This window comes from Aspergillus bombycis, assembly GCF_001792695.1.
Source record: "Aspergillus bombycis strain NRRL26010 chromosome Unknown contig00146, whole genome shotgun sequence".
Classification (NCBI taxonomy): domain Eukaryota; kingdom Fungi; phylum Ascomycota; class Eurotiomycetes; order Eurotiales; family Aspergillaceae; genus Aspergillus; species Aspergillus bombycis.
In genome coordinates this window covers 372-14,267 of record NW_019170148.1, presented here as the reverse complement: position 1 = coordinate 14,267, position 13,896 = coordinate 372, and the positions used below count along the sequence as shown (strand labels likewise).

At 45.8% G+C, this 13,896-nt stretch overlaps 4 protein-coding genes across 4 annotated transcripts; 1 reads left to right on the top strand and 3 right to left on the bottom strand.

The window, feature by feature from the left end:
* Positions 1-28: 28 nt before the first annotated feature.
* On the bottom strand, positions 29-1,028 carry ABOM_010797 (RNA-binding protein with serine-rich domain 1; the record flags this gene model as incomplete). The annotated part of the gene is made up of 3 exons (XM_022537925.1): positions 29-606; positions 668-773; positions 834-1,028. The coding sequence occupies 3 exons, from the start codon at positions 1,026-1,028 to the stop codon at positions 29-31; spliced, it is 879 nt and encodes a 292-aa protein (XP_022384109.1).
* A 594-nt stretch (positions 1,029-1,622) lies between these two features.
* ABOM_010796 (putative AAA family ATPase) lies at positions 1,623-3,932 on the bottom strand (the record flags this gene model as incomplete). Its single annotated transcript, XM_022537924.1, has 2 exons — positions 1,623-2,351; positions 2,400-3,932. The coding sequence occupies 2 exons, from the start codon at positions 3,930-3,932 to the stop codon at positions 1,623-1,625; spliced, it is 2,262 nt and encodes a 753-aa protein (XP_022384108.1).
* Positions 3,933-6,982: 3,050 nt separating this feature from the next.
* On the bottom strand, positions 6,983-11,076 carry srgA (Rab family GTPase srgA; the record flags this gene model as incomplete). Its single annotated transcript, XM_022537923.1, has 6 exons — positions 6,983-7,305; positions 7,372-7,639; positions 9,017-9,218; positions 9,264-9,389; positions 9,439-11,004; positions 11,060-11,076. 6 exons carry the CDS (start codon positions 11,074-11,076, stop codon positions 6,983-6,985), a joined length of 2,502 nt encoding a protein of 833 aa, XP_022384103.1.
* Positions 11,077-12,755: 1,679 nt separating this feature from the next.
* ABOM_010794 (sterol desaturase family protein) lies at positions 12,756-13,253 on the top strand (the record flags this gene model as incomplete). The annotated part of the gene is made up of 1 exon (XM_022537922.1): positions 12,756-13,253. One exon carries the CDS (start codon positions 12,756-12,758, stop codon positions 13,251-13,253), a length of 498 nt encoding a protein of 165 aa, XP_022384102.1.
* Positions 13,254-13,896: the final 643 nt, after the last annotated feature.

The window sequence follows — 13,896 nt, the reverse complement described above, 5'->3', positions numbered from 1 at the left end:
GCTCAACCCCCTAGAGTAGAAGAAGAATTCAGTGAGTAGAAAGTCGGAAACCTCGTCTTGTGGCTCCGTGCGATTCACCGCCTTTGCGGACCATATCGACCAGGACCTCTGTTCCTGCTGGGGCTTCTACTTCTGTCACTGTGGCTGCTGTAGTCATAACTGCTATAACTAGGACTGCGGCGTCTACCACGTCGCGGGCTGCCAGGGCGCAGCTGTCCCCTCCTCGGTGGGGACGCTGACCTGAATTCCGATGATCGAGAGCGACGTGGCGATCGTGATCGAGATAAAGACCGTGGACGATAAAGGTCATGTCTTTCCATGGGCCTAGTGCGGCCGAACTTCTCGGGTGGGGAGGGGATCTGGGAGGATAGGGAGAAGGGCGAGAATAACGAGAGTCCGGTGGCTGGCCACGGCTGTGCCTTTGACGGCCGAAGCTTAACCTGCTGCTCTGGGGTGGTGGTGATCGGGAAAATGCTCTTCGGGGAAGAACAATAGAAACATTAAGGACAGCCCCATCGAGTTGGGCCTCGTGCATGTGTGCAATAGCCGCCTCTGCATCCGCGGGATCGTTGTAAAGTATATATGCTGTGCCTCGGTTTGTCATAACTTGAAAAAGTGCGTGCGTTAGGCGGTCCATAGAGTGACAAGGAGATCTGCGCATACATACAAACTTTGTTCATAGGGAGATCCAGGCTCTCTATACCCCCGAAGCTCCCAAATATTTCTCGAAGGTGTGACTCCGTTACATTCTTCGTCAGTTTTTCAACCACAATCTATTTTTTGTAAGCTTCATATATAGAAGGCGAAGATGGGGCAACAGTAAACAATAGCACAGACTTTTGAGCTCCTTGGCAGGCTATCTGAAGGGCTAGGAGTTCTACTATAACTTCTGTCTCTACACCGTCGGGAGCCTCGACTGCGGCTGCGACTCCGACTACTCCAGCTTCGGCTTCGGCTTCGTGAAAGCATCCTTGATCGCGAAGCGGAGCGAGATCGGCTCCTGGAGCGGTAACCGTTACGGTTAACATGATCAAATGATGCGCTTCGCTCGCTCCTGGGTCTAGACTCTGAACGAGGGGACATCGTGCGTCTCATTGGGGTTGAAGCTTGCTCGAGATCTGGGTGAAGTGGTGGTGAGCGATTTGGCGAGCGACCTCCCATCGCAGATATAGTATCACACAAATGTGCCAAGGACCTCGTTTGTTTCAGGTTTGACGGTTGAAGGGTAGTACATATGTAGTATAAGAGTTCAAACAGTGTCGATGTTAAGAGTAAATTGTTACGGGAACCTAATTGATGTGATGTCTAAAGCTAGCTGATCCTGGCTAGACTAACAATTAAGCTCCAATTGGCCCAGGCCTTGTTCCCCACTTTGCAGAGGTCAAGTTTTGGTGAGAAAAATCGAGGTTGGGGCTATACGTTTGTCCTTCGATGGATGTTTGTTCATCAATACCCAGAAAACATTAAATTTACAAATTCCCGCCCCCGTCATAACCAGTATCAGCTAATGGTGATATAGCAGTTGTGTCTACTTTACCTTTTTGTTTTTGTTGCTTCCACGCAGTTAACATTGCCCATGAATTCAATCTGTTCAAATCATGGTGTAATGAGGTAAGCATAATCTAAATATCAATTGAATCCCCCCATTGCTCGTATTGCTGGATAACACTGTCCGTGATCTGCCGCTTGACTTGTTTGAGCGCGATTTCGAAGTGCTCCCACCGAATATCTTGTGCTTGACCAGTCTCCTCTTCCTCGTCCAATGCGGCATCTCCGGCAGTCTCGCAAATACTCACAATTTCCGCTCCTGAGTAGCCTTCAGTCTTCCAGGCCAGTTCTTCCAAACTTACATTGGGATGAACAACAGATTTACGACACCAAATATTCAATATCTCTTTCCGCGCCTCAAAGTCCGGGGGTCCAATGTAAAGGATATTGTCCAAACGGCCTGGGCGCATCAAAGCCGGGTCAATTACCTCTGGTTTATTTGTCGCGGCGACGACCAAGACACTCTTCAACTCCTCAATTCCATCCATTTCGTTCAATAAAGTTGTGAGCACATTGACACCCCCTTGGGACGTACTACTGCGCTTTGAGGCAATTGCATCGATTTCATCAAAGAAGATAATACTAGGCCTCGCAGATCGTGCCTTTCGAAAAATATCGCGTAGAGCCCGTTCCGACTCCCCAACATACATACTTAGAATTTCAGCACCTTTTACGGCCATGAAATTCAGGCCCGCTTCGGTAGCAAGTGCTTTGACAGTCAAGGTCTTGGAGCAACCCGGTGGCCCATACAGCAGAATGCCTTTCTTACTGTTTACATTGAGCCTCCTCATTCGTTCAGGATGCTACAGTCGTCAGTTCCATTCTTGTGGATCATTAATGGAGATACTCACTTTCAAAGGCCTCTCAACGGCCTTCTGAAGACGCCGTTTGATATCATGCTGCCCACCAATGTCCGACCATCTCACTTTTGGTGTCTCTAGAAATACTTCCCGCATCGCAGTTGGACGGGTTTCCTGTAAAGCCGTTAATACGTCGGCCTCTTGGACTTCCAAAGGCACAGTTTCCTTGGTGGCTAAGTCATCCCTGGAGTCGCTGGTAAACATAGACGCTTGGTGGAAAGGCCAACTATTCGAGTCAGCTTTGTTAATCTGTCTCTGACGCGCCTTGCGACACACGAGCTGAAGTAAAGCAAACAAGTCGGCCCCAACATAGCCATGAGTCTTCTCCGCCATCATATCTATGAGCCTGTCACTCAGTACAGGAGATTGATATCCGCATATAGCGCGCAGGATTTCGGCACGATCATAGGCTGTAGGGACATGCAGTTCAATCTCAGTCGCCAATCGATGTGGAGTCCTCAAAGCATCATCAACTTCGTTGGGATGTCGAGTTGCAGCTACAACAAGAACCATAGCACCTCTTGCAAGATCCAAACATTCACAAAGAACAGATGTCAAAGACTGAGAATCCAACGATGTCCGTTTGGGAGCAATGAAGTCCAGTTGGTCGATGACCACAACACTCGGCTGGCAACGAATTGCATCTTGAAACAGATTGCGGAGCTTAGCTTCGCCATCGCCAATATTCCTGCCGAATGTGGAAGACCCGATATTGAATGCTTTCCGCCAACCGGCGGCTTGTATTTGACGAAGAAGGGCTGTTTTCCCTGTCCCCTTTGGCCCGTAAAGGAGAAATCCCCGAGTATGCTCATAGAAAGAAGGCATTGCCACAATCCCTGAGCCCATGTTGAAATCAGCCAGGCTCTCATTAATACTATCAATCTGGCGGCCCACTCCACCCAGACCAGATGACTGTACTTGTATATCAAAGCATTGGACTTCATTCTCCTCATCTGAACCATCGCCAATCAATATTTTGGAATTCTCAGTGAACCGCAATAATGTGGTATGGGTGGTTTGATTCAAGGCCCGCATAGTTGTTACTTTGAAGCTCCTTCGTTGTCCCTTAAGCTCTAAATCAAATATCAATCCGACAGCGAGAGCATCACATCTGGCAAGAGGAAACTCCAAAGCCCAGGCCCAGTGGTGCCTCTCCGATGGCGGGAGGGAGCCATATCTCGCCATTCGTTCGATATCAGAGCATTCCACAAAAGAGATAGATTCAATCTCTCCCAAAGGCCCATCGATTTTGCAAATAGACACCTTCTCACCAAGTTTGACGCCGTAGCAGTCCTGTAGTGTCCTTGAAGTCTGTACGACCGTAGTTTGTATGTTTTCTGTTGCGCTCCAAGCTATTGCAGTCTTCGCACTTTCACCAGAGTAGTTCAAGGTACAAGCATCTCCAGCCCGAAGCTTAAGGGCAGCCAACGACGACGACGATAAATAAACGCGAAACGCATCTTTATGGTCAGTTCTCGCTTGTTTCGAAAGCGGTCGAACCGTGAAAAGGCGGGGTTCCGACATTTCGTGCGGGCTGACCAAATAATGCCCGTAGGAGAAATATCAGATTATATACAATATTTCAACATGTAGAATGTGGCTGAAAACTATATCAGGTATTCTGATGGTGCAGGTATGACCGGACACTCTATATTGCAGGCATTGCAGTGCGTCTTTGCTACACAACGATGCTGAACTGCTTTGGAGTTAGGGAAGAAAGCAGAGGAACGAATGAAAATAAGAGGGGTAGGAGGAATATTCTAGGCGCGAATGTCTAAGGAGGGAAGGGAAATGTAAAAAATGATGAGTGGCTAATAGATTTGTCCTCATCCTTTTTTTTTATCTAACATACAGTGGGATGTCAAAAGTTTGAAACCATCCATTTATTGCCCAGTTTAACCGCTTTCCTAATTTTACTATTCTGCGTGGCAGAAATCTCGCAAACTCCCTCCCTGGGTCTTAATAATTACTATACCAGCTATCTAACTCAATAACTTATATCTATATCCTCTCTAGAAGTTATAATTCAATGTGTAGATAGAGGTGTGTAGGCTCAAGCACTGAATTTGATAGGGTTGAAATATAGCGGTATGTTAGGCGGTCAAGCGGATAGTTTCAAACTTTTGGCATCCCACTGTATGGATGCGGATTTAGATCACCGCCCCGCACTGACCCGTTCCTTTTTGAGAGGGCAGGGTAATAATCCACTTAATCGTACTACTCTGTACGGAGGTGTTCCAAAAGTTATCAAACTGCACTAGTAATATTGGCCTCAGACAGAGGTAAAGCCTTTACGATATAGCTTAATGCCACGTGACCCAGAACTAAGAGAAGATATATATATCTTTCAACTTTCAAAGAGACAACCAATTGATCAGTAATTATATAATAAAAGAATAAAATTACTTTCTATTAATTCTGAGTATTGAGCTGTATAGTAAAGACTTTACCTCTATCTGAGGCCAATATTACTAGCGCAGTTTGATAACTTTTGAAACACCTCTGTACAGTGGGAGGTAATTAAGTTGAAATTTAGAACACCCCAATATGGTATAGCGTGATATTGACGACCGCCTACTATCATGGGTATTTTCTGCCTGTGTAAAAGTCTGTATGTCGCTGAATATTCTAAATTCCGAATACCTGAGACTGTTGTAGATTCTCGAGCTCTAAGATGGTCTCGCACAGTATCCACCAATCCGAACAACTCCAGCTCCGCCCCCCTGCCTAACGTCAGCCCTCTCTTTCCCACCTGCTTAGATCAGCATAACCATTATCAATTCCACCTTGTGTCGGAAGCGAATCGGTATGTTCTATAGCCCCCGGGGGCATTTATGGGCATCAGCAACACGTCGACCAACCTCACAACTTCGAGGGCCACCAAAGCTGTCTCAAAAAATTACATGTCTTCTTAGCTCACGAGTGTCTACAACAAATCTTTCCTCGGCTAAGAGATCAGGAAAACCTCAAGATGTCTCAGAAACGGACCGGCCGAGTACGCCACGCATCGCGGATATTGTAATGGGAATAGAGGGCTGTGGTGTTGCCATTGAACGTGGAAGGCTGAAAATAACATCAAGCGAGCGCAGTCACCGAGGCCATAGAACAGCACTCATACTTTCTGGAGCGAGTCAATCATTGACTTCCTATGACTTTCGTAGGATGCTAGCATCTAAAGACTATAGCTTGAAGGGGCTAGAAGAAGGTGTATCCATACATACGAGGATATAATGTGCGAATTGCTTTGACTAATAAGAATTCAGTCCTACCTATACGAAATCGTCAAACGCTGCAACGCTCCGATTCTTGGCTGCTGATATTTACCTCTCCGGCCTACGCGTGGAATATCAACAAAGGGTCATAGAGTTGCAAGAACTCTATCTTAGGCAGGTGGCTCCTACTACCACAACAGTATTGGATATGCTGGCCGAAACATCCACAAATGGCAGGGTCAAACATAGCGAGCACTTTAACTATGCGCTCGGCTCATCACTACGTAATGTTTCTGTAGCAGCGCAGCTATTCCCGTTCGAATTCAAGTTACAGCACACAATGGGGATTCACAAAGGACTGCGCCCATCAGAATCCTCTGGAAAGAAACTCTTCCCTGTGAAACTGCAGTTAGATTACCTCTCTTTTCCCTCTTTGGACTCGCATCATATCAGGAAGCTTCTCAAGCTAGATGGCATTATGAGAGGTCGACGATGGGCTTTACCAAAAACAGATGATGCCGTTATCCAAATAGAACCAACAACTGTGTTGGGGCTATCCAAAATGAATCTTGAGGGTACGGGCAGTCTGAGTCAGTCAACCGCCAATTTCATAAGAATGTGGCGTGTTAATTTCCTCACTTCCTTCGAGGCTGCTCGTTTCACTCGTGTCTGGCATCAGAAGCCGCTTCCAAAACTTGGAAACGAAGATCCCCATGAACCAAGTCCACATGTGAAAGCGGAGTGCATTTTTTGATATTAGATGTTATGTTATATTGTGGGGCTTTGTCATTCGAGCATGATGTTCTCTCAAAGCTAGCATTGAACTCAAGGCAAATTACTTCGCAAGGTATATGATTCATAAACCTTCTCTTCACATCATGATTATCGGTCTTGACTGAAGGGAAGCAGGAGTGGCGGCTACTTTATTCCCTCTTCTCTCCACCATTTTTTGGGCAATACGCAATACGCAGCAAAGGATGCTTTCATTATCAGCACGCACTCTTGCACCTTCTGCCAAATCAAAATACATGAAGTATTATGCTAATACTCGATGGCAACACTCATGTCACTTCCTGTAACACAAATACCCAGTATAGCGTAACACAAAATTAAACAACGCCACCAAACATATTTCGAACGACTATAACAGAACGGCGGCCTGCACCATGGCCGCAATTTATGGACATACATGAAGGGTGTTCCGCAAAAGATTAGGCTCAGCGTCCATTGGAGCATGAAAGCCCTAGCTTGTTCTTGTTCGAGTCAATGGCAGAATAGCTGTTTGCCGAAGTTTAGGGAGAAAAGGAGTAGGTGTGTAAGGTGGACAAAAGGTCAAAGCAGGAGGGTATACTAACAAGCACATCAGCAACACTTGCCTCCTGTATTGCCATTCAGCCCCGGGCCTTGCTGATCTATGCTGACACCTTGCGAACCAGGCTGTTCAGATTTCGATGTGTCCATGCCTTTCTTAATTTCCGAGGCAAGATTGTAGAAGGCTTTCTCAATATTGATATTGTTCTTTGCTGACACTTCAAGGAAGGGTATGCCAAGCTCATCAGCTAGCTGCTGACCCTGTTCAGTTGACACGGCTCTCTTCTCTTCCCAGTCACATTTATTTCCGATGAGAATTTTATGCACACCTTCACTTGCATGCTGTTCGACGTTTGAGAACCATGTACGGATGTCTGGGAAACAAGGTTAGTGTCGTAGCCAAAACGTTCCAGCCTAGAATCAGGAGAGTAAGCCCTTACTTTGAAATGATCTTTCATCAGTGACATCATAGACCAGAAGTATGCCCATTGCCCCTCTATAGTAAGCCGTTGTAATCGTTCTAAAGCGCTCCTGTCCAGCTGTATCCCATATTTGAAGCTTTACACGCTTTCCGTCGAGTTCGATTGTACGGATCTTGAAGTCAATTCCAATAGTCGTGATGAAGGATGGGGTAAATGAATCTTCGCTGAATCGTAACAAACAACATGATTTTCCCACCCCAGAATCTCCGATCAACAGAAGTTTGATCTAAATGTCATCTATTAGTCTATTATCCACCAAAAGAACGGCTAAACTCACCAAAAAATCATAGTTTCTTGTACCAGCCATGATGAAGTAGACGCAGGTGGCGCTAGTCTGAGCTAAGCAGAATCAAGGTAGCGATGGATTCAGTCACACACGCCAACGATGTCTCACGACAATAGCTTCTGACAAAAATTCTGGCGATATATTGTCGGGAAACTCAAGTCCTCTGGCACCACCGCAGTATCTTCTCTTTCTGTCCTTTATTCTTTCTTTCTTTCCTTTTTCCCCTTCAAGAGAGAAAAGAAAAGCCTATCGATCGGTACTCTAATTCTCTTCCACTTTAGTGATTCCTCTGCAGGAAGGCTGCAGCCACCGAATGGTGGCAAGGTAGGCTTGCTGGCTAGAGAGGACTCAAGGAACTCGGGGGCGCTATACGGGGAATCAGGGGGAAAGGGCGGGCGAATACGATCACGTCTCGCGGTAAAGAAGGCGGTCTGTTTATGGGGATGCAACCTTGGAATATTGAAATACTGGGGTCGGTATCTTAGACATCGGTTGTTCTGACATTCATCAAAAAAGATAGAGAGTGGCGGCACAAAATGGTGCCTGGGTGGATGAGTGGTTTACGGAGTAAAGTAAGCAGCTAGGGATACAACGACATTATGGGTATGTATAGGCGGAGCGATCGGTACTTTCACTGTAACTTTGCCTTGAGGTCTGGTACTGTATTAAACTGGTTAGGGACATACGACACGTATGTACAAGCTGCATACCCCACACATCCGTCTCATTTATGAGAATACGTACTTCAATCCCAACCTTTATAATCTATCACAGTATCTACATGGCTACTGGTTTGTAGGCTTGGGGCGTTTGGGGTTCTCATGAGGGAAGATCTTACTAATATATACGGACGGCAAGGCGCTAATCCAATACACTTTTTCCATTTCATCCCCCATTCAGCGCCGATATCACTAGTAGTAACAATTAGTATCAAAACCAGTACTCTCTTTAGGTCTTCTTGCTAGGAACTGGTGATAGGATCCCATTCAACCGAAAGTGCTGATTTAACTTGCAAATGACTGTATGCTAATCGACCCCCTGAAAAATCGCGATCGGCCTCAGCTTTGGTTATATTCCTCACGTTAAACCGTATATACATACGCTGGTTCCGAAAATCTTCAACCTAATATGCCCTTTGGCCCGAAAATCATAGCCGGTCCCCTCGCCCCTTGAAATGAAAGCAATTAGTAACCCGAGGCTCTTGACTGTCCACCGGGGGGGGGGGGGGGGGGGGCGCAAGTCCAACAATGCGGCTACTGTGTGCCCAGAACTCGATCATTGCATCCATTTTGAGTAGACCCAGCCCATTCTGCCAACAATTTCAAGCTGCCGCACTACCATTCTCTGGTTAATGAGGTCAGCCACATCTTCTCTAAAGGCGCGGAGCTCTGCCCCCCTCAGGAGAGCTTCTGCTTTCTTAAGCAAAACCTCGGCGTCACAGATCAGAAGACCATGATCCTTGTATGCGAGCACGCCAGTATGTGCAGAGGTAGGTGATGTCAAAGTTCGGTGAGCACTCCTGTCCAAGGTCAGCACATCCCACATTACACCACATACTACATACCGCAGTGCATGTCTTAATTCATCCTGCCGCCTACCCATTCTCAGACCCTTTCTATTGCCAAAAAGACCGCAGAACCATCGAAGAGATGCGTATGAGACCAGTATACCGGGTGTGAGGCCAACGAATCTGCGAGCGTTAGCCCATTCTACCGCAATATATTGAAGAAGACACGTACCCAAAAACGAGTTCCTGGCTTTTCAGCAAAGCGTCAATGCCGCCAATTGCGATCTCTACATCTACCTTCGTCTTCTGGATTTGGATCAAGAGTGCTCGTACAAGGTCACCTCGTACAGTTCCGACAAAGGGAGTCCGTAGATCTTTTTCGTACGCTCTCAGTACTGGTGTTAAATCTCCCTCCCTAACCTTGTTTGCGATAGAACTGATATCAAGCACATAATCATCGGGCTTCGGTTCGCCACGATCAAGGATGAAGTCGACTACCATTCGTTCTAAGCTTGCCCGATCAGCCTCTAAGCTGTTCTTGCTCATCAAGGCAATCTCGCTCTTCTCATCATGCCTTATAGTTCCAATGAGCCTTTGAATTGGATCAAAAACCCAATTACTCCAAAATTCAAATGTAGTTTCCACGGCACTAGTAACCCATCTAATGATCTGATGGCGATGATTCTTCAGGACCTTAAAAGAGGTACTCGCTGTTAGGAACAGCATCGATAATGGAAGCCAGTATCTCAACAGACGCGACGGGCGCCGGTGCTTGTCAATAGTTGTCAATGCAAGGGTGTTGTGGGCAGGAAGGAGTCTAAGCAGTATATCATGGAGTTTCTTGGCGACTAGTTCGGGTGTTCGGTTGGAGCGCTTGCCATCAGATTCTGTTTGGAGACAAGCAATCTCGTTGTCAGTAGCCAAAAGAACGTCTTCCCCAAAATCAAGAATACCACTGTCACTGGGCAATTTTTGCAGAAATGTCCCCATCAAGATCACACTTCTGCATACCGTCTTACGCCAGTAATCATCGGCGGAAATGCACCTTGCCCAGTTACAATCATCGTCATTTGCTTGAGCAGGGAAACACTCTCTCATGAGGAGCCCGATACCATGGGCATTGAGGTCCCTCATTACCTTAAGCCTTTCCCGCTTCCGCCTTATCTCAGACTTGGCTGCTACAAACGGTGACAGTACGTTTGCCTGTAGAGCATGCAAGTTTCCTGCGAAGAAGCATCTCTGTATGGACTCATAAAAATGTGACCATTGGGCTGAGACAAACGTGGGAAACCTTGCCTTGGCACCACTATCATTTCTGCTAGGGCGAGGCTTGGTCAACCTGCGCCAAAGCCGGAAAGGCGATGTTTGAAGTGTATAAACACCGATGTGCCAATAGGATCCCAGGATTGTGTCCCAATAAAAGATTTCATCGCTCAGGAGCAGACTTCGGTCTAGGAGAGACCGCAAGACCACCCCTAGAGTTTGTACAGTAGCTTTCGTAACTGCCAGCCATGTGAGTTCTAGTTCACGGTCCGTGGACACACCCGAAAGCAATCCATATGGTTCACCCGGGGGACGGAAGAGCTTCAAAGTCAATTCCACGATATGCTCAGGAGGAAGTATTGGTCGGGACTTGGAGGGCACAGAGAGAGAGCTGATCGCATTTTCTAAATAAGATATGTGCTCTGCATTGGCGTCCAAATCATGCGTATGTTTGTGGGTCTCCAGTGAGGTAAAGTATGAGTCGTTGATTTCCTGCTTAATTTGATCCAGCTGCGTATCTAAGCGGCAAATGTCACTTTTAATTTGTTAGCAGGGATAGCCCTCGAAACGACATACATCTATTGACCTACTTGTTAATAACTGACATTTTCTGCCCTATGATTGTGATTCTGTGTGTTTTGAAGAGAGAAGAAGGGGCTTTCTCCAAGGAAAATATATACTTATATTATAAATGGCGTCACTCTCACCATTAATCTGACCTAGACACTTCTAAACATGTAAAAAATACTTTGTATGGAGTATTGTAATTAATACCAGTTCTTGGCATAGTTTATATTTTACTTTAGTTAACTTTTATCCTTAGGCTGGTACCTGGATGACTACAGAGTACTCTGCACAGAGTATCTATCTATCGGAAATTTTATTCAAGACTGAAGATCTCGCGATCTCTAAAGCCCCTAAGCCTTCTGTAAAACACTTTAGAACCCTATAACTGGCAAATATGGTTACTTATCTAGGAGCTTGCATATCTTAGACAATGGTTGCAGTAATGAATGTACTTAATTTTAAACATATAAAAATCAAGGGTGCATATATCTATAATAATAATCTACGGGGTACTAGTAGTAACCTACTCCGGAGTGCTTTGCAGTGCAGTATAAGATTAACAAGGTGTCAGGGTCTTATGGACCTGTGACCTGGACTAGTGGACGCAGCATAGGTAGTAGGCTGAGGTGAGGTCAGCAAGACTGATAAGGATCGTATCTCCTGTATTTACTTTATCCTAAGGTTCAAGATACTGAATTTCGAGCCGGAGAGGGAATAGATCTGGATGGGCATAGATAGGTAGCAAAAGTACGGAGTACTTACGCTGAATAAATAACAATAAACATGATATTAGTGGACAATAGTCAACATCAGTGGGGCTTCGGCTTGTGGAGCACAGCATCGGTCCAAATCGGCTAGGCGGTGGCGCCAGAAAAAGCCAAGGCAGAGTAAGGGGAACAGCAGAAAAAAAGGTCTCGCCACCTCGGGACTGGAGGCCCTTGATCGCGCAGCTTTATCCCTGTCCCTGAAATACCGCCCACACACCCTCCAAGTTTCAACCCTTTCAGATAAAGTCTCCCACCGGCGCTTCCTCCTCTACAATCCTTCCCTTCCTATTTTCCCCTCCTCTTTTCCCCCACAATAGGGCCATACACATTGGTATTTCTTGGTGAAATAATTACAAGCGAGCCAGTCGCTCCTTGAGGACAAATTTGTAAACACAATGTAAGCTTGTGTCATTGCAATGGTTATTTTATATCTATGCTGACCCGATAAAGGAATTCGACGCTACTGTCGGCTACCCCGGAGACTTACTGGGGCCAGTTTGAAGAAATTTCCAAATACAATACTCACTTAAATGTACTCGAGAGGCTATGGACAGCATGGTATGCTTGGATGCAGAACGACGTCCTGGCGACTGGCATTATGTCTTTCGTTATGCACGAGATTGTCTATTTCGGACGCTCCCTACCTTGGATCTTCATAGACAGCTTGGGCCTGCTCAAGGGTTATAAAATCCAAAGTGTATGTGCATATCACTTCCGACTCGAGAGATATTTTGCTAACTGGTTCGGAGAATAAAATTCCGTCATTGCGCGAGCAATGGGATTGCGCGAAATTTGTACTACTGAGCCATTTTACAGTTGAACTACCTCAAATCTGGTGTGTATCTTTTTGAATGTTTTGATTTCAACCTAACAATTTGCCGTCAGGCTATTCCATCCCATGGCTCAATTCTTTGGCCTTTCAACATCGGTTCCTTTTCCCACCTTTTGGACAATGGCCTACCAAATTGCAATCTTCTTTGTGCTTGAGGATACATGGCATTACTTCTCACACCGAGCACTTCATTGGGGTCCCCTTTACAAGGCTATTCACAAGATCCACCACCAATATTCGGCCCCCTTCGGAATGGCAGCTGAATATGCTTCTCCGATCGAAGTAATGATTCTCGGTTTCGGTACTGTTGGCTGCCCGATCCTCTGGTGCGCAGTAACCGGTGATCTGCACATTTTCACCATGTACGTTTGGATTGTACTGCGGCTGTTCCAAGCTATCGACGCACACAGCGGCTATGAGTTCCCTTGGAGTCTCCATCATTTCCTGCCATTCTGGGCGGGCGCTGACCACCATGATCTTCACCACGAGAAATTTGTCGGTAACTATTCTAGCAGTTTCAGATGGTGGGATTATCTTCTGGATACCGAGTACAGCCCAGAGGCCATTAAACGACGGAGAGAGAACAAGGCTTCAGGAGACGCCAGGAAGGACCAGTAGTATTGCTTTGGCAACCACCTGCCGTCTCCTCGATCTTGTTCTTTGTTATTTTTATTTTCATCCCCCCTTTCCCCTTTTCGTCGTCCCTCTCTTTCAACTCATAGATAGGTTGTCTCGAAGCTCGATATCGAGTATGCATCAACCTTGTTTATACATTTTCAAACCAACTACCTGATACAAAGCAGGCTTTCGATCCTGTTGGGGGGAAAGGCGGAGGTATCTATTTTTTGTCATTGAATTATGGCTATACTGTGGTTCCATGTATTAATTGAAGTAACAACATTAGCTAATCTATAGAATATTGATACACATCACATAATTCAGTATATGGTGTGTTCGTTGTTGATTCAAATTACTACTTATCTGTAATTAGCCCGAGCCGAGATGATGCCAACAGGAGCGAAAGCCTGCTTTGTGTCAGGTAGTTGGTTTGAAAATGTTATACTTCCCAGATATATCAACCGCCTACTGTTGTACCGCGCCCTTTTATACTATAGGTACTCAAAGGGTTCATCTATGTCAATTATATAATTATCCTACAATAATAAATGATTCTCTGTACTGAGATATATTCTAAAAGTAAGCAAACTATACCAGTGTAAGCTTGGTATTCGGCCGGTAAGATACTTTATTATTTTAGTAT